The following is a 27,936-nucleotide window of genomic DNA, read 5'->3' as shown; positions in this document are numbered from 1 at the left end:
TTGTGTTTTAACTGTGTTGTTCTTCTGTTACTGTTCAAAAATATATGCAGGTACCTAATTATCCAAAATGCAGTAATGGTTCTCCATAATAAACTCGTTATTGAAATTTAATCAAACCATATTCATAATTTAGTAGGGAATTATTTGAAATCAAATTTTGAGGAATATAAAAATTGTTCTTTTCTTGTGATTTAAAAGAGTAAAAGCTGATACTGGATCACTGAACTCTCACTGACTGCAGTGCCTTTCTGTGGGCTTTAGTCCTGATGTCCTAGTCAGTCAGAAATGATACAATTTTTCTTTAAAAACTTTGTTTACATGAAACAGTGAAGAGGAATCATTCAGAAATTATGCCCATTTGTTTGCGCAATGGCGCAATGTATTGTAGAGTAAGGGAAGTTTAATTCTTAAGCTGTTGCAGTAATAATAAATAAAGTAAACTCGGTACTTACTTTTGATGGTAGAAACAGAATTAGCATTGGGGTCTGTATGGAAAAAGTTACCCTTTATGTTTGGTTTTTGACAGGTGGTTCTCAGCACTGAATTGCTGCAGAGTTAACATTCATTCACTTACAAAGCAAAACAAAGAAATGCAAGGGAACTTTAAAGTTTTTGCTGAAAATACATGTTTATATAAATACCTTATTCAGTCATCCTTTGTAAATGTAGTTGGCATGTGTCACTATTTCTGAAAAACTTCTAATCCAGCTCTTCTCTAAAGCTTCCACTTCTGCTATCGCCAGTAAAATTCCAGTGGCAAGAAAAGAAGTGCTATTTTTGCTTGTGTGAAGTCAGTAAATGAAGGTCTAGGAGTTGCATTCGTGAGCTGCTAGTGACATTTTTTCTTAGCAAATGTATGTAGAATATGAAAGTAGGCATAGCTCTACAGCCTAAGGGAAATAGGGAAATCTGGAAATAAGACTTCAGCTTTGTTCCAGTTGGAACTGGTAGTCTAGACTGCTGTAAAATATGAGAATTTTGCTTTAGGAAATGGGAGGTTCACCAAGTAGAAAAACTGTATCTTTGTAGAATATATATGCATTGGTACAACTTGAAGTAGGTCAGTAGAAAACCTAGTAAATTGTTAAAAAAAACCTCTTTGAACTGGGAGTGAAAACTGAGTTAAAGGCTATGTTTCTAAACCTCATCTGGGAAAGTGGGGGTGGCGTGTAATGTTTTCCAAAGTTACGCTCTTTCAGTCCTAGCCTTTGTTTCCCTTTAAAGGTTAAAGCACCTTCAGTCAGTTTACAAAGTAAAAAGGCTGCCATTTAATTTTGTTTCATTTTGACATCTTTGTCTATTGTTCTTAGTTTAGGTTCTTGTGCAAATTGGAGCATTCTGATCTGAGTTGGATTTGTTATGTAGATTAAAGCATACTCATCCTAGAGTTGCAGCTCTGTGTGCCACTCCATTTCCGATGCTAAAATTGGTTTCTGATAGCCATATACATCTGTGAGGATGGAGTTCTCCACTACATTTTATCTGGCAGGGAAGCTGGTTTGAGAGACATCTTCAGGGACTCTCTTACACTGGCTCTTCCTCCTGAGAAATCGTACTGTGGAGCTGTGCCCTAATTCACACTGTCTTGAGACTCTTCAGAGTCACTCCAACTTCAGTCTGTATGTGGGCTGTGTTGAGTTTTAAGTTTCTGTATACTATCTGATTTAACGCCTGTCAACACTTTGGTTAAAAGGCTGGCATCATGCAGCATCCCCATAAAATTAATTTTAAAACTAGCCTCAAAATTTTAGCAATGAGGAAAATATTAATTGCTAGCATTTTTAGAGGATTTGTTGAAAGTTTTCCCACCACTTTTCATCATGTTTATCAATCTTCTGCTTGAAAACAAAACTAGGGGCAAAAATAATTTCATTGGGAAGGTGAAAAGGTGGAGGAGGGCTAAGTAATGACAGGTTAGTTCTGCAGAGTATTGCGAGTCAGTTTAGTAATCTGAGCTGACCTGCATAGCGGGTATTTTAACATAGCGAAAAGCAAGTTAGTTTATCAAAAAATAATAATAATAATAATTAAAAAAACAAAAAAAAAAACCAAAAAAAACCAACCCAAAAAACAAGTCCTCTTTACAGAGTGCCAGAATTGTGCTTTGAAAGCTTGTAATCCTGACACTGTTACACCTGACTACTTTGAGTACTCTTAAGTTGACACTGCTACTGAAGGAAACAGCTACACATCTTTACCGCTGCTGCCATTGCTGTTCAGGTAGAATAATGATTCAAAGTTGTTTGCCTTATGTGAGTCAGCAGCACTCTCAAAGTCATAGAAACAAATCAAGTTTGTGAAGAGTAAGAGGAGAAAAGTAAAAAATAGAGGCGCGTAGTGACTGTAGGCAGGGAGGGGGAAAGTAGTATAGTTGGAAAGGATGGAGTTGCTGCACCAGTAGCTGGAGGATTGCCCTGAATCAAACCCTGGTGTGCTTCACTCTACTGGAATGTGTGGAAGCACAAACACCAAAGCCAGCACTTTGAGCCGGTGAAGTACTCTTGCTTGCTTGTGGGCCATCCTTTTCCACGTGCCAACCCAGGTGTGTCTGTGGCCTGCAGGATACTGGATTGTGGAAGTGATCTGATTCAAAACCACTTATTTTTTCCAGGTTAGTTTTCATTTGGATCAATGTGACTTATGCACTTGCCTACTACCCCCTCCTTGTGTTGGCAGCAGCTGTATGACAATCTTGGGGTGGCAGAACTGTTACTTGCAGTGACAGCTTAATTTGGAACACTGTGTTTGTTGGGTTTGACCTTATTAAATCAAGTTAAAGATTCATTAAGCTGCACCCCAAGATTGGGCCAAAGCAGTCCCACCTTCCCCTGTGCATTTTTACAGCCATGTAGTGACCTGGTTCAAGAAGCGGGTCTAACCTGGCCAGAAAAAGGGATTTTTCAGTAGTGTCACTCATCAGTTGCATGTGTGCTAGAATAATGGAGGGATAGGTCTGACAGATTTGGGTTCACCCACACTGCTGTAAAACTGCACCTTAAGAAATTCTACAAATATTCCCCCCCCCGCCCAATTTGGTGAGGCACTCTATACAAAATGAAAAATGAAGTGTGTCCCTTGTTTTGGAGAGCTGCAAATGAAAGTGCAGTGAATGATGCGCTACCCTTCCACATCTGAAAAAGAAACTAAGATAGAGGAGAACGTTAGAAACAATTGAAAACAGTGCTGCATTTATACGCAAATGTGTGGATGGTGCTGGTGGCAGTAATTTTGAACTAATGTGAATGTTGTGGAGTCCACAATGAATTTTCTAATGTTTTAGCTGACTGGCTGCTCTAATAGATCATACCATTCATCCTAATACATGATTGCTTTCAAAATAAATTGATTTTGTATTGGAATTGAGAATTAGTGTGGCAATGTTTGGTGGAGGTACTTACATACACTTCTCCTTTCTTTAGGATGTTTGGTTTCCTCTTTTTTCCCCTTACTGTCTTTCCCATTTGTACAAAAGAAAGAATTTGAGGTTTCAGTATCTTTCAGGCCTCCATAAGCCCGATGGCTCACAGTTCTGTACCAGTTATGATTATGAGATTTGGTCTTTGATGTTTAGACTGGTCTTTTCCTGTTCTGCAGTCCAAACTACTGAGTCTTGTGCTGTGACTTGAACTAGAGTAGGCGGTACAGGCCAGTGCTAGCAAACAGATTTCTCTCCATGCCAGCTCTCGGTTTTTTTTCCCTAATGCCTGCTGTAGTCGATTGTTCTTTAAACAAAGACTTGTGCTAACTTACAGGATGTATATCTGTCTGTACAGTAATATCTGCGTGCATATGTACACATAGACAGAAAATAATGTCTTATTTCCAGATAATCACACATTAAAAAAAAATTGTAATACCCAGCAGATAGGCGCCGTAAATAGCTTCCTCCACCCGCCCCAAGCATGAACTGGTAAAATGCAAGTAGTAAAATCTTCTTTTGTGTCATCCCAAAGCCAGCATTATTAACACTCCACGGGGCTCATAGCAGGGACAGACCACGAGTTTACTGTTGCACATGAAGCTCTTTGAGAATTATTTGTAGAAGGTGAAAGCCCTTCTTCTTTAAGTGTTACTCATTTAACTGATATTTCTTACACTTCAGGGTCTGAGAGTTGTGCAGAATATATTGTTAAGGACTCCTTGATAGGCCGAAAATCTGGCTGCTGTTGAAAAATGTTTGAACATAATTTTGTTTATTCTTCGAAGAGACACTGTTTACAAGGAGCTAGCACTTTTGTGGTGGTGTATGCGTTCAAATTCTGTAGCTGCCAAACTTCAGCCAACCTTAGAACTGAATTTTGCCCATTTTTCTAGTAGTAGTTTGTATATGGAAACTTCTATGAAAATAGCTGCATGGGAATGTTGCCAGAAACTGTTGGATGAAGTTGTATGGATAATTTTGATTATACAAATCCTCACTTTGAAATAATTTTATTTCACCTCATGTTATTGAGTGCGTTTGTGGCTTGTTGTTTTTAGTTGTTTCATTTTGTATTATTATTAAAGTAAACCTTTATTTGTAATCTCCAGTTCAGTAACCTTCAAAATAATGCTTAAGAAATGAATGTGTGGATATGCTTTGCATATATTCACCAGTCAGTAGTATATTGGGATTCCTGGGGTTCAGTCTTTTTGTTTGTAAATAAATTCTGGAGACCTTAGTTGAGTCTTGATTCAAAATCTCTAATTATGTTTCAAGTCTTTGATGGTATGTGAAAAAAATTTTGAGTAACTGATACCATTCATGACCAATAGATGAAATGTTCAGAGGCTTGACCAACACAAAGAAACTTGGGTACATTGATTCTAGATAATAATCATGTTGCAAAGGGAAGCCAGATGGAGGCTAATATCAATTTTACTATGAACTGAGTTTGTACTGTCTTAATTCAGACCAGAATGCATGCAAAACTGTCATACTGAAAATAAGGGGGGGGGGAAGATGTTCTGGTTTTCCTGGGCTTTTCTGAGATTGCTGACTAGGAGATACTGCTTTCTCACCCAAGAGAAGTAAGTGATAAGCATACAGGATACAAAATGCTGAAGTTGGAAGAGCATATTCAGTGATGGAAAACTACTGTTCTACTGCTTGGCTTGTCAATACCTGACTCTCACAACAATCAACTGTCTTCTGAAGTCCTCCTTTTGACATCTGAAAGCAGCTCCTAAGCAAATTCAAAACAAATGTTGTAGACACATTGTCAACCATATGGAGGTGGCCGCTACCTGATTTGAATGTTACCCCATGATTTTACCACTATCACGATAATCCTGTGTGTGAACAGTCGGAGCTCTGGCAAAAGACGGAGACTTAAAGCTGAGCAAGGCAGTGGTTTCAGGTGGGCAGCCTGAAGCATTTTTCTCCATCCTTCAGTTTCCTTTGCTGGATGTTTCCCTTTAGTACTTAATTCTTTTTGGCCCTTAGTGCAGGGAAGTACTTACCACTGGTGAGGAAACTGCCAATAGTAGCATCTGGGAATAACACCTTCTGGCCTCTCTACTTGGGTAGGAATTTCAGCCCTATCCAGGTTATGGTTATTTATTCTCAACATCTGGAACAGAATTCTGTGGTTAATCTCATCAGTATTTTGGGACTATCTAACATAAATACTGAATTATTTTCCTCAATATAAGTTACCTGGGCAGCAACTTGTTGATGTCTCCTCCTACGCTAATTTCCTGTAAAACTCATAGTCAAATATTAGTTTTCAACCCTTTTCTTTAAGATGCTAAATACCTTCAGTTTAATGCCTGAGTTTTAGGCCCTGAAGATTATAGTTGACAGCTTTTGTTTCCTGACCATAAATCTTAGCCAACAGCATTTTTAGGATGTTCAATGAACTCCTGCAGCTATTGAAGGCTGTTGCAAACCTCCCCAATCTGTAGGCCAAAGTGCACTTCTGAAGTCTTCCTTTCTTGCTATGAAGATGTGTTGCGGAAGGTTTTGATTTTGAATTAAAAGCAAAACAAAAGAGCCAACAACACCAATTCAATCAGAATAAAATATTGCACTATTACATTTTTCTTTTTAGGATGTAAAGGTGAGAAAACAAACATAGCAAGATAACATTCCACAATTTTTAGTAACTCATTTCAGTATACTACTGACCTGTATGCTATGATCATGAGGGTGATTTAAAAAAAAAATTATAACAAAACACACAAAAAAACAGAAGAACAACCTACAGAACGTGAATGAAACTGAGTTTCATCCTGGTTTGGCTTTTGAAGAGTAAAAACAATGGAACTTCATGTATTTTAAGTCTTGTATATGCAAACTTAAGACAAACGTAGGAATTTTATGTGGGGTTCAGGACCTGAAGGCAATAACTATACAGTCTAGAATGTTTTTGGATAAGAAAACTTAAATTTTGTGCTTACCTAATGTCTCATGTATGCTTAAGAAAGATCAAGTGGTTTATTTTGACAATCACCTGGTCAACTAGTTGTCATTCTCCTGTAGAGTTTGTATGTGAGAGAGATCTGTTGTGTCTGTTTATAGGTAACATTTCCCTTCCCTTTTTCAATTTTCCCAATCATTGTTTTTTATAATATTTTTTTATGTTTTAGCTGATTTTTAAATCTCCAGCACATGTATGTAGACTGCTGTTCCGAGGTCACTGCAGCTGAGCAAGTGAAGTTGAGTCTCTGTTCAATTTTTGAGTCAGAGAAACAAAACCAAAGATCATTTTTAAACAACAAGGCCTTATTTTTGCTTGTGGCTTCAGGCCACTTCAATCCAGTATTCTTGATGAAGTGTACACTTTCTTATGTGTTCTGGGCGATCATAATTTTTTAGGCCAAGGCTTGCTGCCTTCTCTGTAAGCTTCTCAGATTTCTCTTTGGCACTGTCTTTACGTCACAGATGCAGACATTTGTGAAATGACCAAATCCTCTGCCAATGAGTACCAGATTTATGTTTGTGCTTGGGGACAGGTTAGTGTTGTTTCAGGTGTCTGTTCTTACAAAGGGCATCAGCCGCATCTTCTAGCTATTTCAAATGAAGGCAAAAGTTACTTGCCGCTGCAGTGTGTGCACCATCTTCAGACAGTGGTACTGTTGTATTGGTAGAATTTATTGAATAAGTTTAAATAACTGTACTATGAGACTCTTAGAAACTGTAAAATTTTAGTGGGTAATAACAAAATATTTGACTTCTAATAAACTATTAAACTAGGTGTTAAAGTAATTTTAGGGGCACAACCTCAAGAAGTGGATTGACTTTTACATTGTTTTGTACTTTTGGCATTGAAATTTCTCAAATTTTGTCATGTAGAGGATAAGTGATTTTCTGGTTGAACATGACAAAGTGTTTTGCAAATGAAGAGCTACTATGCTTCAAGTGCCTTTTTAAAGTATGTTGGACCTTTAAAAATTTTCTGTGATTCCTCTTTTAGGCATTCTTTATAAGAATGTTGCTGTCAGCTATTTAAATGATATTTAGTACTTGCAGGTTGCTGATTTCAGCAACATAGTTTAGTGAAATGTTATTTTCATCTAAATTCAGCATCGTTAACTCTGAGACTGAACTTAAATAGTGTATTTAAATATATAAATTAAATATATAAATAGTGTGTTTTTAAATAAAAATCATATACAATGACTTTTCAGCCTTTGAGAAGTCTGCCTGATTTGAGTTTTCCTTGCATTGTTATATGATTTTTTCTGCAGAAAATCCCATATTTTTTCTTAGATAATGGAATTGTTATACTAACTGGAGAGCTTCAAAATAAAGCAGAAGTGAATGTAGATTTAAAATGGGAAAATGCTGCGCAATGCAGGTGATGTGAGTAGAGTCACCAAGGAATGGTCTGGGGAATTTGTCCAACAGTGTGTACCTGATGTCTGTAGTGGGAATGGTCATAGCATGAAGTCTTCCTCTGAATTCTGTTTCTAGCAAAGAAAGGAAATTGCAGTGCTCTCTAATTTGGGGGACATCAGTGATCTTTACATATTTCACTAAGAAAGTTTTAGTACAAGATGACTCCTTATTGGAACTTCTTAAAAAAAGTCAGACGTGTTTTGAAAATATTCTTGCAAAGTGTTAATGCAGGGCTTGCTTTTTTTTTTTTTTTTTTTTTTTTTTTTTTTTAAATCTCATATATTGCCTGCTTCTTATCTTGGCAAAATCAGTAGCTCTAAAACTGTGATTACATATGAGGAATGTTGAGGGACAGGTACAGCGGTTACAGGCATATTCTAGCTATCCACAAGGCAAGAATTTGATGGAACCGATAGACAAAATAGTTGCAGAACTCTTGTGGAGGAAATCAGGAGTTACTTAAAGTTCTCAAAATATTAGAGGATTCCCAGACAAGACTTTATTAGCCCAAAGGTAAAATAACTGCAGAAAATCAACAAAGCCACCGCAACTCTGGGAGGTGGCTTACTATCCTCTGAAATAGTATTGCTAATCCAGAAAGGTATAGTAGAGCCCTGTAAAAGCAGTCATTGATTTTCTTTCTTTAATTAGGCAGACAAAAAAATCTTGGTTTTGGAAATACAATACATATTTTGGATGGGGCATAGTTTCTGATCAGCTCACTGTAGCTCTCTGGCTTGAAAATATTATTAAAATGTTTAGCAAAGTTAGAACCAAGTGAAAACATAGTCCTGTGACTGCTGATTGGGTGTAAACATCCAGATCCAACAAATAAAAACAGATATGAGAGAAAGACATGCATGGGCAAAATTATTTTGGTTTTTTTACCTTCCTTTCTTTTCCTCAGTCTCCTGCCTTTGCCTTTTTGAGTTTTGCTTTTTCCCTGGATGTACAAATGCATCTTGCTCCCATACCCAAAATGGAAAAGTCTACATTCTTGTGTGAAATACTGTATCATAAAATGAAGAGTAAAAACATTAAAAATAACATTTTAAATACTGTCATATAAAGTCCTCCAAAATGTTTTCTGCAAATAATATGGTAAAACTGAAATATTTCCACACTTTTAATATTGGCAATTATGATGGTAATATTACAAGTTAAATTTGTTGAAGACTTTCATATTATTCTTTGCTACCTTTCCATGCTTATTTCTCAGAAACTGAATATCCTACATATAATCATTATGTCTGTAGTATCATCCTGTTGTTGAGCACTGTGGATTTGACGTTCATATCCTTATATCATTTTAAAGAAAATTTTTAAAATGGAAAATTCCTTAAAAATATATTTTTATTCTTTTAACATGTATCAGAAATCAGTATTTATTACTAGGGATACTTGTCATTATCCAGAGTAAAACAATTTAAACTTATTAAATGAATTCTACCAATACAATACTTTCCATGTACTAATTATACATAATTTTCTTCCTCCATATTAAAGAATTAAATAAGACTTATAGCCAGGAAACCATTCCAAATACATTTCAGGTCCAATTTTTCACACACCAATTTGTTCCTGTGCTTTAAGAATTTCCAGAAGCTTTGTTTTTAATGGGGCTACTTAAAAATAAAATGAAACCACCAGCCACACACAGAGTAAGCAAATTTCTGCATTTTGCCTTCAGTCTATTCTAGAATGCCTTATTTTTGAGCTTGGTAGCTGCCTAACGAGAAAAATTTTGTGTGTGTGTTAATATAGACAATAGTGCTCAACAGGTAGCAAAGTTTTCTGGTAAAATAGTGCTTCATTGGAGGAAGCTAATTTGTCTGAATAGAAATTCTTTGCAGAAGTGTATCTGGTTTGGTAGGTGCAGTAGCTGGTACACCACCAGCTGCTGGCTGAAGTTTACCGCAGTAAGATGAACAAGAATGCCTGTGTCAGCCAGAGCCTTCTGGGGAGGAGGTTCTGGTGTGATGTACCGTTGGTTAGGGGGTTTTTGTTGTTGTTGCTGGTTGATAGTATTAGTTTTGATTGTGAAATACCAAAACTTTTTACAGTTCTGATTTTTGTCTAGCCTTTCACATGGGAATGGAAACCCACATCTTCTGCATTCTAGATAATGGCTGTTAGTATGACAGTCCTGTATTAAGGCTCCAGTAGATGATAGGCGCATCAACAAAACTCTTCAGTATAGTTTTGTCACTACATATGGGTTCGTGCTAAGGTTTCACATGATTTGCCTCCTAATGTTCAGTCCTAAGGCTCAGTGTAATCTGGCTCCTAAAGAAACCGGAAAATGAATGCCATGGCTGAAGAGTATTTTCTTGTTCACCTTGATACCTCCTTGTGTTACTGAGTATGATGGTGTTATGTGTAATTGCCAGTTATTTAATAAGTTCCATGAAAGAAATTTTAATTTCTTTCTTCTCTTACTGTCGCAAACTGTGCAATCAGAGCTAAAGATCAAGGTACAAATATTTTGCATAATTTTCTGCTTCAGTAAGTATAGCAAGTGTTCAACTCGCCACAATTTACAAGATTGTTGAAATAGAAAAACTGTATTTTCTTAGAAGAACATACCTTTTTTTTTTTTTTTTTGTCTCATTTATTTGTTGTTTTGGAACACAAGCAGAAAAGAGAGTATGATGTGCTTTATACGCCCCCTGCTTCTGGATGACTGAGTCAGGAAGACTGTGCAATGTACCATGGGATGCACCTGCACCATGGTGTAGAAATGGGCATGGATATAGTCTTTAAAACATCAGTATTGCTGGAAGCATAGCCCTCTAGTTGTGTTTTAATGTGAAACTTTAACACATGATTTTGTTGTGAGAACTGAGCCTAAATATTCACTTCAAAATGAATCCTTACAGTCAATTCACAGTAGAAATGAAAATGCCATTGTTGTTCTTGTCCAGCACCACCTCCTTTTTAGAAGAGGAAATTAATTATCACACAGCAGTGAGCTGGTTACAAAGAATCCTCCCTCTCCCATCTGGAGGCTATTATCAAAGTAGTTTGGAAACTTCATATGGAAATAGAAACTTTTTCACCGGGAATATGCATGTAAGAATTTTTTGGTTTTGCCCCAGCCATATATAACACTTGCTACTATACCTGGGGGAAAAGGACTATTTAATGAAATGCTTCTAACTGATGATGTCTTGAATTATCATTAGAATGTTTGAAGAATACGCTCTTTTTAGTCTCTCTGCAAATACTCTTTTGTTATGTATCTGTGTATGTGGAAGCAAAGTTTCTAAGAACTTAGAAGACTTTCAGTGTTTTAATTTATGAACCTTCTCTAGAGTATTTAAACGATTGTTAGACTTTGGCAGGAAAATTGGAAAGAATCCCATTACAAATCTTCCCAGTAATAAAGACTAGATACTGCTGAAGACTGAATTGCTTTTAAAAAAAAAAAAAAATCAGTGCTGTGGCACCACACTCATATCATGGATGTGAGAGAGATGGTGAGTAGCATGAGTATGAAGAGATAATGTGCTGATAAATATGTGCACTGTCTCTTACTTCTCATTATGATCTCTTATGAGAAGAAATATACATATATTGTTAAAACATAGGATTTGATCCACAGTATTATACCTTGTGTCATAGAAAAATTGTGTGAAACAGTTTAAAACTAGGATAACAAAACACTTAAAGGTATGGTACGTGAAAGTATGGTAAGGCCAAGCCAACAATATTTCTCAACGTTTTTTACGTTAAAATTACTTCAGAAGGTCTTGGGTTGAGTAGCCAAGTATTGTCATTCATCAAAAGCTGACTGTAAACAAAAAGTAGATTTAAAAAAATAATTTTTGTTAATGACAAACCATACAGTGACCTAAGGTTAGATAGTACTCTGCGTGCTTGAAAACCTTTTAGCTGTTTGGGAAACAGGAAACATGATGAGGTGAGTTGGTTTGGTTGATCACAACCAAGGAGGATTTAACAAAATTCCTATTAAGTCAAATTATTTAAGTGGGGTGAATCCAGTGGAAGCTTTTAGGCTTAATGTCAGTAAAAGCAAGGTGAGGAATAGTGAGAGAAAACAAAACTATTTGCTGACTTTATGAAGTTGTAAAGGACTAAGTCAGGGAAGACTGATGCATCAGTCTAGGCCGCCCAGTGAAATCTTTAACTGAACAGCTTCTGTCCAAAAATCTAATAGAGCTTAACACTGGATAAGGACTCAAATGGTAAACATGATGGATATTATGCTTCCCTTATATGAGTCAGGCATGTGTGCTCATTTGAATACTCTGTGTAATACTGCAGTTCTAGTGAACCTTTGCCTCCAAAGGTAGGAGATGAGGATGTGATGAGAATAAGAACCTAGAAGGCAACCTAGAAGTGATGGCCTAGAAAGGTAAGTGGGGAACTTCTGCTGTCTCAGGTCATGATACAAAACCAGGAAATGTATCATTAAATTAAAATCAATAAATCAATTGATACATTGGATACAGGTTTTGGAAATTACTGTAACAAGTTTCTGAGACCTTGAATTTAAAATTATCATTGATTGCATCTTATGCCAGTTTCTAATGAATAAGGGTGTAAAGGTAAATTTTCTGGGGGACTAGTAAGATTCAGATATAGCTGCCCATTTCAGGCTTCCTGTGCTTGCCACTCTTTAAGGTTAAGAATTTGTGTCACTTTTAGGTCGTTTGTTAAGCGTTTATGTACCAGAAGGCTAAATTCTTCTTACATCCCTGATCTTGGCCATTGAATTCTTCCTACCTTCCCTTCTACTGGCTCTGGAATGTATCAGATCTGTCTATGATCTAACTATGCCTGTCAGAAAACTATCCGGGACTTTTTCTGAGGAGGTTTTCAGGCAGATTATTAAGTTAAATTGACTCATGGAGTTATTCAACAAGCGTTGGGGCCAGCACAAAACATGCAGTGGCACTGCATGGCCAGAAGCAGGGTGAGTAATGGGTAAGGGAGGAGGTAGTGGCAGCAAGTGGTTAAACTGGATTGCTGTGTCACTGGAGCCAAAACCATAGCTACTGGGAGAGGGGTTTGAACTGTGTACTGCTGTAACTCCTGGTTGGCAAAGAGGTCTGAATTTCTGTCTGTGCTTCATCTTCCTTTGGTATTTTTTACTCTGTCAGTGTGTACAGAATTGTAAGAAAGATAGTACTCCAGCCAGCCAATTACAAGGGAAGTTCTGTTAAATTCCAGGCCATTAAAGCTTATTATAATCTACTTTCTCCTTAATGACAAATTTTAACATCTTCAGAACAAACAAAAGTACAGCCTGTTTTGATGGAGTGGGGGGCTTGTTGTCGTTGTTGTTGTTTGTTTGGGGGGGGGGTAGGTTGTCGTTGTTTTAATTTGAACAGCTTAAAATAGTTCCCATTTCAAATGAGAGGAGAGTTGAGAAAGATCTCATATTGTAATAGCAGTGGATATAAATGAACTTGCAGGATATTCTTAGATGAAGCATAATGGTATCTGCTTAAAGACAAAAAAAATCGACTTGGCTTTAAAGTCTCATTTGGCTTGGAGGAAAAAGCACCTCGCTATTACATATAGTAGTGAAGGAACTGAGGTTATATAAAAATGGTTTTGAATCTTCCAAATCTTACTACAATAAAAATTTAAAGTCAATTACACTAAAATACTCAGTTCTGAGCAAGATGATGTATTTTGTCAAAGTTGTAGTGATAAGGAAGGGCATGTAGTATTTTCTTTGCACATCATGAACCTGATTTTTCCCATGGGCTTGTTCATGGCCAAAGAGTATAAGGTTTATCACATGCAGTGATAACAGTATTAGGATTATCTTCTGCTGGGCAGGAAGGATGCTTTTTTACTTCCTTTTGTGCTGTTCTAACCTTGGGAAGCATACTTTTCTTGCAACCTTTCCTTGCAGCAGTCTGTACAAGTTACTGTGATCAAGATGTCAGTGTTACGTGACTGATTTTGCAGGGCAAAATATTCCACCAATATTTAAATAGCATGTTCTAATTTGTGCTGTGAAAGACAATTTGGATTAAAGCATCTGATTTTTCTCATTCTATTTGCCTTTCCCCCCCCATGTATTGCATTTATGTTACTTGAGGAATCTTCTAGATTTAGAGCAGAACTGGAATTCTGCTGTGTGTTAATTATGGAGATACAACATGTGCGTAATGGTACAACCTTTCTCCCAGATTGATAATAATATGTGTCCTGTTTTGATTATGATGCTGTATGTGTGTGATATTTATGTCCATTATGTAGTTACTTAAAAACACATGCATCAAGAAAGTTACTTCAAATAATTCATGAACTGCTCGGTATACTGTTTTTATTACAAGTAGCAGTCAGTCTTTCTGCTTTTTCATGTCAGATGAATTTAACATCTAGGTTCCTGGAAATAGTCTCAGAGTTGCTCAATTAAGTAAAATAATACAGAATACACTGTTGTAACAACGTGAAGATAGTGGTAAATTACAAGTCTATGACTTCTTTGCGCATGATCTGCCATTTGGCCAGACCGCCAAAGAAAAGCCCAGTGTAGGTTAGTCCCCAGGGGAAGGATAGCCAGTTAAACTGTTTGCCCTAGTCAGAGGGGTATTACTGTCCAGGCTACTGTTGCTTTTCCTGCATAAGCTTTACATCTCCTATGATACATCTGCAGTCGCATCTAGAAACCCTGGACATTGGCTTCAATTGGTGAGCAGGGTATAAAGAGGAAGCAAATAGTCTTTGCCCCAAAGAGCGTACAATATGCTTTGTATAATCTTTCTTTCAACTCCTTGGGTTTTTTTTTTCCTGAGTTATTCAGAGCCAGTAAAGTGTCTTGTCAGAGAGACTAACAGTAGAATTTGTAGTGGAAATTGGGCAATAAAATTTATTTTCTAGGGGTTGCTAATAGTACCGGGAAGGGAATGCTACTTTTTGTTTTACTAATGACAACAGCAAAATTTAACAAAAATGCATCAGCTCCTTTCCAGTTCATTGTTTCTATTATTCACATATGCCCCTTGCTTAATTTGTGCATCTACTTCTGTCTAGCTACAACTCTGATAAATGTGGGCCCTGAAAAGGAGTTGTTCACTGTGAAGCAAAACCCTGTGGGAGGACGGTGCTCCAGAGTATATTCTTCTGTGTTCAGAAAGCAACCCCAGTTCTCAGGCTGAAGATGCTGCTGGCCCATTTCTACTCACTTCTACTTGCGGTCTTTTTCTAGTGCATAAATGGCACTCCTGTTTTTAAGGCATATTAAAAGAGACACCTTTGGCTGTTGTTTTGGTAGATCAAGCAAACCACAGTCTTGTAAATGTCTCCTTATAAGAAAAGGCTTTTGAGACTCCTTTGGTAGTCACTTTCTGTACCTTTCCCATTTTTAATTCTTTTTTTTTAATCAGTGAGGGTAATCAGACCTAAGTGATGTGTTTCAAATCAGCATTTAGTATTTTTAGCATTTCATGAGTTGTATTGCTGTTTTTTCCTTTCCTTGACTGGAAATACTACTTGTCATATCCTGCAATTGCATTTTCATTGTTTTCATACACATAGCCTGTTGTTGGTTCATAATCTCTTTACAATTGCTTAATAAATGTCCATCTTTCTCCTCTCCTGTTGTTTCCAGCTGATAAGCTCTTAATAGCGTAAGTTCTTGGTTTTAAGGACTAAGCGTATGACCATTTAGCAACGATTAATTCTTGGTATTTCTGTTCTTCCCATATAATATCCTGTCCTCTACTGCCAGTCCCTAACCGTTGACATTACTCTCCATTTCTACTTCTTGTACCACAGTTGTGTATGGAAATAGCAAATAGGGTCAATTATAACACCATTCTCCACCAATAAATGAATTCATATCCAAAGTTCCTTTCACTTTAACACCTTAGGAAGGGGCTGAGGAGGCAATGTTGGGCTAAGCTTCATCTCTGCCAGCATCTTCAGTTTTCGTGTGGCTCAGTGTGATGCTGTTCTTGATGCTCAGACAAATTGCCTGTCATGTTTTTCCTTGTCTAGAGAGTTGATTATCTTATCAGAGGAAGTTTATCAAGTTAGCAAAGTCATTCTGGTTTTATGTGTTACCCTGTTTTTCTTAACCTCTGTCTTTATTTAGCCTTTCCAAATTAGGTTTGTATTATAAAATTCTGTTGATGTCAGCATGCTGGATGTGTTGGCAGGATCTCCTTTCTTTTTATTAAGTTAATATTTGCTAATTTCTAGCCAGTTGGTATCCTCCTTGTTTGGCTGTTTTGTTTGGGGGTTTTGGTTTTTTTCGTGGTGGTTTTGTTTGTTTGTTTGTTTTTAAAGAAAAGCAAATAAGACCTGTGTTGCAAAGTTTATTATTTCATTTGTTAGGTATTTAAAGATTCTGAAATAACAATCATCTGTTCATCCTGATTTTGATATTTTGAGATCTTTTATTTTTATTTCTGTCTGCACAGTAATTTCCATTTTTCCATGTTTGTTTGGTGGTTCTGGCTGATAGATAGGACTATATCTGAGGGAGACCAAAACGTCGCATCCTAAATCTGCACCATGTAGAAGTATTTTTTTCCGGATACATGTCTGTGGATTTTGCTATGTTTTATGATTAGGTCTCAGTCAAAGAACATTATTTATTAATAGCTAATGGCAAGGGTCACCCATAATACTGCTTAAACCATGTGAGGGAAAAAAAAGTGAAAACGCTCTGATGGCAGAGTTGAAAATTGCAGCATTTGGATGTACTTTGATTTCAGCCTTCCCTTGGCATCTCTCCCTGAGCTGTCCAAGCTCTTGAAGAGTCACATCAATTTGGGGAATATAATAATAAAAGGTGTCAAATTCTCTCAATTGCTAAATTTCTTCTTTTGATGATTGCAAGGTGAATTTTTAAATACTGAGTATCTCTCCCTGGTCTTTTTTCAAGCCAAGGGTGGTTAAATGTTACTTCTTTGGAATACTATGAATAAGCTATTGAAGAACAGTAGAACAAATGCAGCCTGCACACATCTTCCCCATGCTGTGACTAGCTTGGAGGTTTGTGTTTGTCCTGCCAACTGCAGCAAGGCTTTCCTAGGTCTGCTTGCTTCTTCCTCTCTGCAAGCACTGTTTTGAGTCTTTTCTCTATCTACACCTTTTTACCCTGTCCTCTCTTTGTGTTTATGTAGCTCTCCTCCCTGTAATACTGGAATCATCAGTATGTTCCAGAAGTAGTTGCGTTTCCTGATCCAACAAACAATGCACCTAAATCTACATGGTCAATAAACACAAACCAGGATCTGAAAGGCAAAAGTTAGTATTCCCGTCTGAGGCATAGGTCTTGCACAAGAGCCACGTGCAGCTGAGTCACGTAAGGGCAAGCTACCATGCTGATTTACTGTCTTTGAAAACAGGCTGCATGTAAACTGCATATGAGGTGTGGGCAGACTGTGAACAACGCTTTGGCAACCTCTCTTGTGTTTCGATGCAGTTGAAAGGCTGACAGTCTCAGAAGAACCGGCAGGCAAAGTTCATCTCACCTCATTTCAGGCATCTAGTCACACTGAGCTGCTTTCATGGTCAGCACGGAGAATTCCGGGGCAAAACTGAGTTGATGTCTGTAGATGTCATCAGAGACATCTGTGCATTTCTCTCCAGTCAGTGAAAGGGTAGCCCAGGGTGACTGACTTGCACAGTGCATGTTTTTATGCTGTCGGATGACCACCTCCATGAAAGCTTTAAATTCTTTTTTTTCAGTATGTTCATAATGTGCTAAGAGTAACTTCGCAGTCTTAATTTAACTGTTGTTCTTGCTAGTTTGAATGAAGGCGTTTGCATTTCTGTACCATCTCCAGGGTTATAATCAGAGCATTTCACTTACATGTTTGCAGAGCCTGGGAGAGTAAAATCTTGGTTTGATAACTAAAATTTCAAGGTATTGTGGTAAAAATGACAATAATGAAAATTTCTGTAATAGTTTTAACACTTATGTTTGCAAGGTAACTAAAGTACCAGTATATGATAACTTAATGGAGAAGCATTAAAGCAAAAGCAATGCAGAATGAATTTAATAGTAGATGTGAATAGCTATATTTTGTTTACATTTGCTAGAAATTAGTGTTTAAATTGAGTGCTTAATTGTTTGGAAAAGAATGGATGATGTTACATTAGTATGTTTAAATAATGCTGTTCTGTCTCCTGCTTTTTGCACAGAGGACAGTAACAATTTTCTGTGGTGGAAGCTACTAAGTCTGTAGGGTTTTATATAAATGAATATTAGTGCTCTAGCTAGGATTGTTTCAACTGTGCAGCAAGACTTCAGTTAGACAATAGTATTGTAATTTGAAAAAGTAGTGAGTTCCTGTTATGGTTTAATCACTTTTTCTGGAATAAAAACTGGCTTAGTGTGATAATAATTAATACCTAACTCTGAAATAACTGCATTCTTCTAGAGAAATATTTATGTGATGGTTGAATCAAAACTTCGGGAAATTGAAACTCCTTTTAGACTTAAAATGAAAACCTTAATACAAAGAGGAATTGGAGTGGGGTTTAGTTTGGTTTGGGCTTTATTTGCAATTAGAACAAGGGTAGTTAGGTTGGATCAGATGACATCTTGAATGTAATTTGCTTTAACAGAGTACCTATAATATGAATAACTTCAGTAAGTTTTGTTTTTGGTTTTTTTTAACATGCAGATTCTTGGAAAAAGTAACTGTACTAAAATCTGTCTGGCAGTAACAATTCATGTCTCCTCTCTCCAGTTGTATTTTTTTCTTCACTCTGGTTCAATGAAATATTAACCACAGCCTTGAATTTTGGGGGGCTTACTTGCTTTGTCATATTCCCTCATTGCATTTATGTATATCACCAGTTACACGAGTGGTTTTCGGTTTGGGTTTAAAAATAATTTAAAACATTGTTATTTGGACTTTTAGTCTTTTTGTATATGTAGAGTTTATTTCAGGTTTTTGGTTTTGTTAGCAGATTCTTTTAGTAGATCAGTTTCTAGCTGTCACAATTAATACTGGTATTACAGTAGTATGGCTAAAAAATTTTAACTATGAAAATCTTTTTGAACCAATTATGAGCAGTTCTTCATAAGATGTTACCAGGATTTATTAGGCATCATGCAACTTGCATACTGGTTTTTTTTTTTCTTCAAATTCATCTGAGAAAGCCTGTAATTTGTAACAGGAAATGTAATGGAGTTATAGGACATGTACAAAGAGTGGGAACTATGACAGCAATACAGTCTAAGAAAGATTTTTGGGAAGGGCTGGATAAGTATGCTTAACTTTACATGTTAATATTTCTATTGATTCTGTGTATCCCAAGTAATACCAATCCCAGGTGATTAGAAGTAACTTTTCTTTGTCACACCTTAACATGGAAAATAGCTTGCAGTATGTTGTCATTTCATTTCTTTGTATTATGGACATATTTGTGAACTACAGTCCTAGATCAAGACTTTGCATTAGATGCTGTATAAACATGGGGGGAACTGTCATAGAGGAAACAAGAAAATGGATGGCTGCAGAGAGAAAGACAGGAGTACCCCAGGAAATCATGGAACCGTTGTTGATCAGTGTGTTGTACTCGAGGTTATGTGGTTCTGTTATGAATAAGTGATTTCATAAAACATATAATATCTTGTACTTCTAAAGACTTAAGCTGTTCTCCTGATTGCTGCTTGGTAGCTATTTTTTCAGTTGTACTAGGAAGAAAGAGTACCAGTTCTGTAACAGGTGAAATTTTGAGCGAGTTCTTGGCTTTCTAGGAAGTGTGAAGAGCCAAGCATATATTGTATTTGATGTCTGGACTTTTTTTTTTCTCTTTTCTTCTATTTTAATAATTAATCTCATATGTAGATTAGCAGGCATTTGGAAGTAATTCTGTTGTGTAATACCTTAATCGGTGCCAGTAGTTGCTTGGCTATAGAGGCTACTCCCAAGGCTGTAGGATTTTAGATACAGTTAATTGCATATATTTAAGTAATGTATAGAATTATTTTGTTGAAGTATGCTGACAGTCCCCAACAAATTTATGGATGGTACTTAAATGCAAGTCTTTATTAATTCCATTTTTCCCAAATCTTATATGTGTCCTGCCACTAGGAAGAATTTATGTCATGCTTTTAACCGTGGTATAGCCCTGTGTAGTTTGTTTATATATTACTTCCATTATTTGCGTTATACTATATATTTTGTGTACCCCATATGTACTATTTGTATTGCTTTGGTATCTGGGATCCTAGATAAAGACCAAGATAGTATTCTGTTCATTTTTTGTGTGTGCAATAAACAGAACATCACGCACCAAAGACTTTATTATAAAACAAAAGACAACACACAAATACAAGCAGATATGGGACTATAAAGAAACAATGGAGGAAACATAGATCAGTACATTAAATAGCAGCTGCAGCTTGCCAATGGCCCAATTACTGCCGAAGTGTTGATTTATAATAGAAAAGAAGTATCAAGGAGTGCTTTGCAGGGAAATGGAATGAAGTTTTATGGATATTTGCTGGCAGTTCCTGCTGAATACAAGAGCAACATAGGAAAATCCCTAATGCTGGTGTGTTTTCAAACAGGCAAGGCAGTGCCAAAAACTAGTTTCATTACTTTAATCCCACAATATCCTAACATTTTGTTACTGAATGGGAAAGTTGTGTGAGTTTTCACAGCACTGTGCTGCCTTAGCTTGTCTTTTTTTGACATATCAGAGAAGGGATATATGCAAGATCTATGCACCTTGTCATATGAATATGAGAACCCAAAGAGAGATCTGAATCTGGGAGGGTATTCTGGTTATGAAGCTTATGACACTCGGAGGGAGAAAGGAGATTGGGCTTATGGGAAAGATCAGAAGATTGCTTATTAAGGTTATCTATAAAATTAGTAAAACGACTGAAAGGAACTTCAGTGGGACAAGTTGATATGGTACAGATACAGTTTATCATCAGTCTCCAGGGGAGGATCCACAGATCTTTTTTGTCCTTTCTACCCTGTTCTTAAAGCCTTCAGTAATGGTTATCTGAATCCCATGCTGCAAGTCAAAGCCATTATTATTCCTTGTCCTGCCACCAGTAGAGAGTGTGTGGTGTGGTTTTTTTGGTTTTGCATCATGTTGGTTTTTGGTTTGGTGGTGGTGGCTTCTGGTTTGTGGTTTTGTTTTTTGTTTGGGTTTTTTTGTTTTGTTTTGTTTTAAACCTTCCTTATTGAAAGAATCTGGTAGGCTTTGAAGACTATGTTATCTGTTTTTTTTTAATTGTGGTATCTGGGAAGGACAGGTGATGTGTGACACTGTAACAGACAGACCTGTGCTGTCAACAGAAGGATGGTTTTGTCCTTTCAGCCAGTGCTTCAAAATACACCCTAAGAGTATTTTTAGGGAAACAGGCCAATGCAGGTAGAATTTTGATTTTTATGGGTTGTGGCTGTAAAGTTCTCTTTTATTCTGTTTGTTTTTTCTCTCTGTTCCTCTCTTGATTCTTGGTTTTGCTATAAGTTGCTTCATGAAGGAATATACTTACACATTTATAGAAATTGAAGAGGAGTTTAAAGTAATGTACTGCAGGAAACATTGGTGTCAAACATTTAATTTATAAGATCTACTGGCTTTAAAACTGGGTTACAAAACTCAGGGAGCAGGTAAAGCTGAAAGGCAATGTTTTCATGTTGAAAGCAGGGGCATGCTTAATAACTGAGGAGCACCCTTAGTATCATTTGAATGACATGATGACAAAAGAATTGTGGTGAAAGTAAGAGATGTGTTTAGCTGCATGAGCTCAGTCTCCTCTTATGTTTTACTGTGAATATTCTAAAGGCGAATTTGACCTGTCAAGATTTGTCATTCTGTTTTCTCTCTTATATCTCTTTAACGTGTATACTGTGTGTGTAATGGGTATACTAAATCCTCCTAGTATGCAATATTGCTGTCCTTCACAATTCTAACTCTAAGGATGCTCAAGTGACAGGGGGGAATAGGACACAAAGACCAATTTGACTAAGGTCATACTAAGAATCTGTGGCAAGCCTCCCAGTTCCGTGCTGACATCCTAGAAGTCATCCTCATCCTTTAACAAACCATAGTCCAAAAGTTAAACCTACAACTTTTTATTTCTTCAAATTAAATTTTCGCTTTCAGTTTTTCCAAATCATTAGGTTGAGATATTTCAATTAACTGGGGTTGTATAATACTTAAACAATTTTGGTGGCATTTCACAGGAGTTAGTAGTTCTTAGCTGCACTAGAAGAAACAAGAAAACGATGTAGTTGGTTTTTTTTTTTTCTCATTATATAGATAAGGCTATAGATGGAGGTTTGAGTATGCAGGCAGAATAGATGGGCAGCGTTAGACATATTTTACATGAGGGATTAAATTCTTATTTGGTATCTAGTTTGTTTAAACCAGATAAAAGGATTGTGCATATGTAAAGTAGTTCTTGAGCTCTGTGCCTTGATACAGGCAGAACATAAGATTGGCCTCTTAGACTCCTCTCAAGTCTTGCCATAGCTCTTAAAGCTGCGCCATTATTATACTGTGGCCTATACGTTAGGCCAGATGGCTTGCAGCCCTTTGTACTGTCTATACTGAGGCAAGTCCTCACTTTGAAGTGGTCTGGGACTGCTTTGATGAAGGGATGCTGCCATCTCCAACCTCACTGGTGTGCAGCAGTTTCTGTGCTGCACCTCAGGTTAAGATTGGCAAAATAAGCAGACCTGCAAAGCATTTTTCAGTGTCTTAATTTAAAATACCAAGTTCAAGAAGCCTTTAAGTATCAGATTAACACCTCTCTTTTTCTGATGTTTGTCCTAACAAAAAAATTGTAGCACTGTGATTATGCAGTGGAACATGTATTGATAGCACTGCATCCTTTTAGAAAGTACTGTTTAGTAATTAGGAATAAAAGCAGAAAGCACTCGAATGGGGTTTTTTCCTGTGTTTTTCAGATGGTGGTAAAAACCTTCATGGATATGGACCAGGACTCGGAGGATGAGAAGCAGCAGTATCTCCCATTAGCCTTGCACCTTGCATCTGAATTCTTCCTCAGGAATCCCAATAAAGATGTGCGCCTCCTTGTAGCATGTTGCTTGGCTGATATCTTTCGTATCTATGCTCCTGAAGCTCCATATACTTCCCATGACAAACTTAAGGTAAAAATGCTTTATAAAATAAAGGCTTTCTTCCTACCTCATTCTCTTACTGGTGCGGGGGGATGGGGACACACACACACACCACTACCAGCATGCACGTGTGTGCGCACACACCCACCCCCCCACCCCCCCAAGGAAAAAAAAACTCCAAAAGCAAACAAAAAAAAATACCCAACTGAAAAAAAATTTTTTTAGTCACATTTATACAGATGTTCAGTTTTATTAAAGAGATGTTGCTTTAGTTCTGTGAGTCAGTGTAGTACTTCAAGGGCCAGAGATGTGTAAAGGAACACCAGATAACCAGTATCTGTGCTAGTAATAGTCAGTGCTAAAAAAGACAATTTGATGTTCTTATATCATGAGTTTGTAAATGTGGGTAGATGTCACTACTAAAGGCTTGTGTTCTTATTCTCTGCTGAATCAAGCTTGTAAACATTCTATCATTTTTTGACAGGACATATTCTTGTTTATTACAAGACAATTAAAAGGCTTGGAGGACACGAAGAGCCCTCAATTTAACAGATACTTTTACTTGTTAGAGGTAACACAATAATTGTAACTTTCAGTAGATGGTATTTGCTCTGTAAGCCTAAGAAATGTAATCAGTCTTTCTCCAGATGTGCCAGCATGCCTGGGAAATAATGAATTGCTTATTTTAGTAGTTATAATTCTGTTCGCATTTAATAAGTTCATGCAGCCTATAGCTGAGGACGTGTTAAAATGATTGGTATTTATTAACATTTAGCCTTTATCTTACAATTCTATACGTTGTTTTTCATATCATGTACCCTTAAGGTTATATTACCTCATTAAGAGAGAATTTCAAATGCCGATTAAAATGCAAATCTGTTTATATTGATGATGGGAGCAGGAATATAAGATTTTGGTTTAAAAACATTAAAAAAACCTACTCTTGACAAGAAATGTGGGCGTTTTATCTGTGCATTTAGAAATAGTATCTTATTTGTAAACCTTTTATTGATGTTTAATACTGCATTGTTTCATAGCATGAAGAAAAAAGTATAGAAACATGGACTTACTATATTAACAATTTCTGTCCATCTGCTTTTATACATAAATCAGATTATTCTATATTTAGGTTTTTTCTGCATATATATTGCAAAGCTCCTTTGTATTAAGAGCTCGTTATATGCAAAGCAAATATCCAGTCTCTTTCCCCAAAGGGTTTACAATCTATTATATAATATTTTTTCCTTAAATAGAAAAGATGTAACTAACACGATTATATTTATGTGACTTAATGTGAAGTTGTAATATCCTGAATATCCTATTTTTGTTTTAGAATTTAGCTTGGGTTAAATCTTACAACATCTGCTTTGAGTTGGAAGATTGCAATGAAATTTTTATTCAGCTTTTTAGGACTCTTTTTTCAGTTATCAAGTAAGTTGAATTGCTTCAATTGTATTAAACTGTCAAAATATCACAGTTTCAGGGGTAGACTGTATCCTTGCATGGTCTACAAATAAATATGTCTAAATAGAACAAGTCTTTATTTCTCCAAATGAGGAGATACAGGGAAAGCAAATGAGTGTGAATTACTGATGATATGGAGGGGTGTGTGTCTAAAAGTAGACATGTTTTAAAATTCCTTGTCCATGTTGCAACAGTATACTTCAATCTGACTCATTTATCTACATTTGTATTTCTATGGTTGTTATTTTCTTCTTTTTGTTTTGTTTCTGTTCTTAAGGCAAAGCTGGAGTGTTCTAGGTTTTTGAAGCTTTCTATAAGAGAGGAAAGGCACATAAAATAGTTTTGAGTTTTGAGATGTGGAGGGTGTAAGGGAGAGCAAGCTGGACAGCATTAGACAGTGATTCTTAACAGTACTGTTAATATTTGTCAGAGTCTGAAAATTTAGTATTGATAATATTCTTTATCATCTTAGTAATAGCCACAACCAGAAGGTACAAATGCATATGCTGGATTTGATGAGTTCTATCATCATGGAAGGCGACGGAGTAACTCAGGAGCTGCTGGACTCGATTTTGATTAACCTCATTCCTGCACACAAGGTCTGCAAAGTAAAATATTATAGTGGTATACCATTGTAACAATAATTTTTATTGCCTTTTGCTTGGTGTTTATCTCTCCACACACTTTAGCCATCGTGACTGGTTTTTTTTTTTCCCCAGCCTTGTAAAGGTGGATTGAAAATTTCCTCTGGGAATTATTTGGTGCTGTTCATTAGCTGTGTCTATATTATTCAGTATCAAGAGATTCTGCCTACTTGCCTCCTCAGGAGCTCTGTACTGAAACAGAAATAAAATATTTTCCAGCAAATGTAGTATGTAGTAGAAAAACATTAGATCTTAAGGGTTGTGGGTTGTTGGTTGTTTTTGGTTTGGGGGTTTGTTGAGGGTTTTTTAATTGAAAAGATGTGAAGTTTGTTGTTTTTTGGTTTTTGTTTTTATTTTAAAAGAAAAAAAAAAAGACATCTATGGTGACTTGATGCTTTGCCTGAGCTTGCCAGTCAGACTCTGCTCCACCTCCCTAGTTGTCCCCCCTCCAGTGGCTTTCCTCCTTATACTTTTCTTTTAATAAAACCTAATTATTACTTGAAGTGTAGTAATTTTTTTTTTTAGTTATTTGGTTGCTTTTAGTGCTCCATATTCTTTTACGAGTTCTATAATCATTCTGCCCTTTGCAGAGTTCAGCATCCCTTTAACTCATACACACACAAACACACACCCCCACCTTCCTAGAGGAGGCTTACATGACCCCCTCCTAGCAGATTGCTGCTATCATGCAGGTGTTGTCCTAGGCCATCTACACAGCTACTTTGACAGGTTTTTCAGAGGCTCCCCCTTTACAGCTGGCTTTGTGAACTGTCACTGATGCTGTCCTTCTGGTTTCATTGTGTGATTTATTACCTGGTCACTGGGTCTGCAGCTGAGCTTTTGAACTACCTTTACTGTAATGGCTAAATAAAGTTGAAAGGAGAATAAACACAACTCTCTTAGTTGTGACATCAGGGAAAGTGAGATGCAGGCTGGTGTTGCCTTGCATTGACCAAGAAAATTCCTTTGCTAGAACACTTGTGCTTCTTACTGAGAATTCTATGGAGAACAGTAAATTTCAATTATGAGCTACAGTAAATGAACTGTGTACTCTGATTACCAAGTATGTGTTTCTGTTTGTTCATTTGTTAATTTAATGACAAAATTAAGGCAGCTCCATCCATGACTACATAATTAAAGTTAAATTAGCACATAAAAGCAGGAATTATTCCTTTGGTTACCTAAAGAGGGAGAATTCATGGAAACTTATAGCACAGGAGTGACTAAGCTGTGGCCATTGTCATCTGTTTGTGAAATCTCAGCAGTGTATGTATAAAAGTATCGATTGTCTGAGGTCAGTTTGCATTCCTTTTGTTGTGACCATGAGATGGGAATATCATTCTATCAACTCATTTTTATTGACAGCAACGAGATGATTTCTTATTAAAACTGCTAACAGGAAGGGAGGCCTCTTATTCATAACAATAGAAAAAGAGTCCTTTTGAAAATACACTGTTCTTTGTAAGTTGTTTCTAATCAATTACAGGCAGTAGAGATCAGGAGTGGAAATAGAAGAGTGGAGATGTGTATGTCAGGTGCTGGGTGATGCTATTAACAATGGTCGGCATTGCTCCAAGGATGCAAAGACCTGGTAAACCTTCTACAACTTAACAGTGTGTTGTGACTAGTTGGTGTAGGCAAAGTAAAAGTGAATATGATCCTTTAGCATTAACATTGTTAGCTTAATCATACAGTTTTGCCTAGTGAAGGAAATTCTCAAGCAAGGCTCTGATAAAGAGGGAGGTAAACTTCGTGCAAATATTGGATTGTACTGCATATTTAATATCTCTTAGAGGACTGGTGCCCAGTCCTTGCTGGCTCTTGGCCATCATGACTGAGCAAGTAATGCTGTAGTCAGTGCTCAATATCATACTTTGGTCAATATTTTGGTCTGTTTTAACTTGTTTGTTTCCTGTAACAACAGAACTTAAACTACTGCTTTACCATGGTAGTTTTAAAAAAAAACCAACAAACAAAAAAACCTCACAACCCCCAAAACCACAAAACCAACCCAAAACAGAAAGTTCTTTTTTCTGGTCTGTGTAGCAGAGTTTGACTGCGGTAATTACATTCTCCTTTCATGAACAGATCTCCTAGGAAATTCTGTGATTATATTAATTGTTTGTCCTTAGGTATGTAAATCTTGAAAAAAGATTTACATACCTTGTAAAGCTTGAAAAGCTTGAAACCCACAGTTTATTTTCTTGGAGAGAACATATAATAACAATTCTTCTATGTCTGTGCAAAGCAATTGAATACTAGTCATTCTCTGCTATGACATAATAGAAGTATCAGTGTGGCTAGACTGCTACACTTAATGAAAGTTCATCTTTATAAAAGAGCTGAAATACATGTTTTGAATAATGTATTCTATTCCTTTTTGGTGGTTTTTTGTTGTTGTTGTTGCGGTGGTGGTTTGTGTTTTGTTTTGTTTTAAATCTCTTACATTGTGTAAGACAATACTGCAGTAAAAAGAGAGAAATATACCAGTACCTAGACATGAAGTAGAGTCTACCTCAGCATCTAAATTTTATTCATTTGTACCTCCATTATCAGTAAAGTGGCTTTACTGTACATTGTTCTCTCTGTGTGTGCTAATGTGGCTTTCCTCTAGTAAATCCAGGTTTTCAATAGCAGTACGGTATGTCACATTTTGCCCAGGCCACCTATGGCGTCAAGCTGTAGTTCTTTTTATTAACTTTAAAACCAGTGCTATTTAGTGAGTATTTTTATTCACGCTCTTATTATTAAGGTTATTCCTTAAAACCATGTATTTCATGTATTTAAAATCCATGTTTTCTTCTGCATCTACAGCATGGCCAATCCAGACCTTCAAGAGTTTTTTCTCCTAACAGATTGATTATTTGTTTATTTATTTGTTAAGTATTAATAGTTGCTTGTTTTATCAATATATATGTCTTTTCTAGGCTGTTTTGATGTTTGGTTC

The 27,936-nt window shown here is 36.6% G+C and overlaps 1 protein-coding gene across 3 annotated transcripts in view; it reads left to right on the top strand.

Moving 5' to 3' along the window:
* PDS5A (PDS5 cohesin associated factor A) overlaps window positions 1–27,936 on the top strand; it is an 85,591-nt gene that overhangs the window by 10,707 nt on the left and 46,948 nt on the right. For all 3 annotated transcript variants that reach the window (XM_075024730.1, XM_075024739.1, XM_075024745.1), the window contains exons 3-6: window positions 22,708–22,911; window positions 23,366–23,452; window positions 24,215–24,312; window positions 24,818–24,944. In XM_075024730.1, coding sequence (XP_074880831.1) covers window positions 22,708–22,911; window positions 23,366–23,452; window positions 24,215–24,312; window positions 24,818–24,944 — 516 coding nt within the window. The remainder of the gene's footprint in view (window positions 1–22,707; window positions 22,912–23,365; window positions 23,453–24,214; window positions 24,313–24,817; window positions 24,945–27,936) is intronic.

This window comes from Buteo buteo, chromosome 1, assembly GCF_964188355.1.
Source record: "Buteo buteo chromosome 1, bButBut1.hap1.1, whole genome shotgun sequence".
Lineage (NCBI taxonomy): Eukaryota > Metazoa > Chordata > Aves > Accipitriformes > Accipitridae > Buteo > Buteo buteo.
This window is presented reverse-complemented; position numbering and strand designations above follow the sequence as displayed.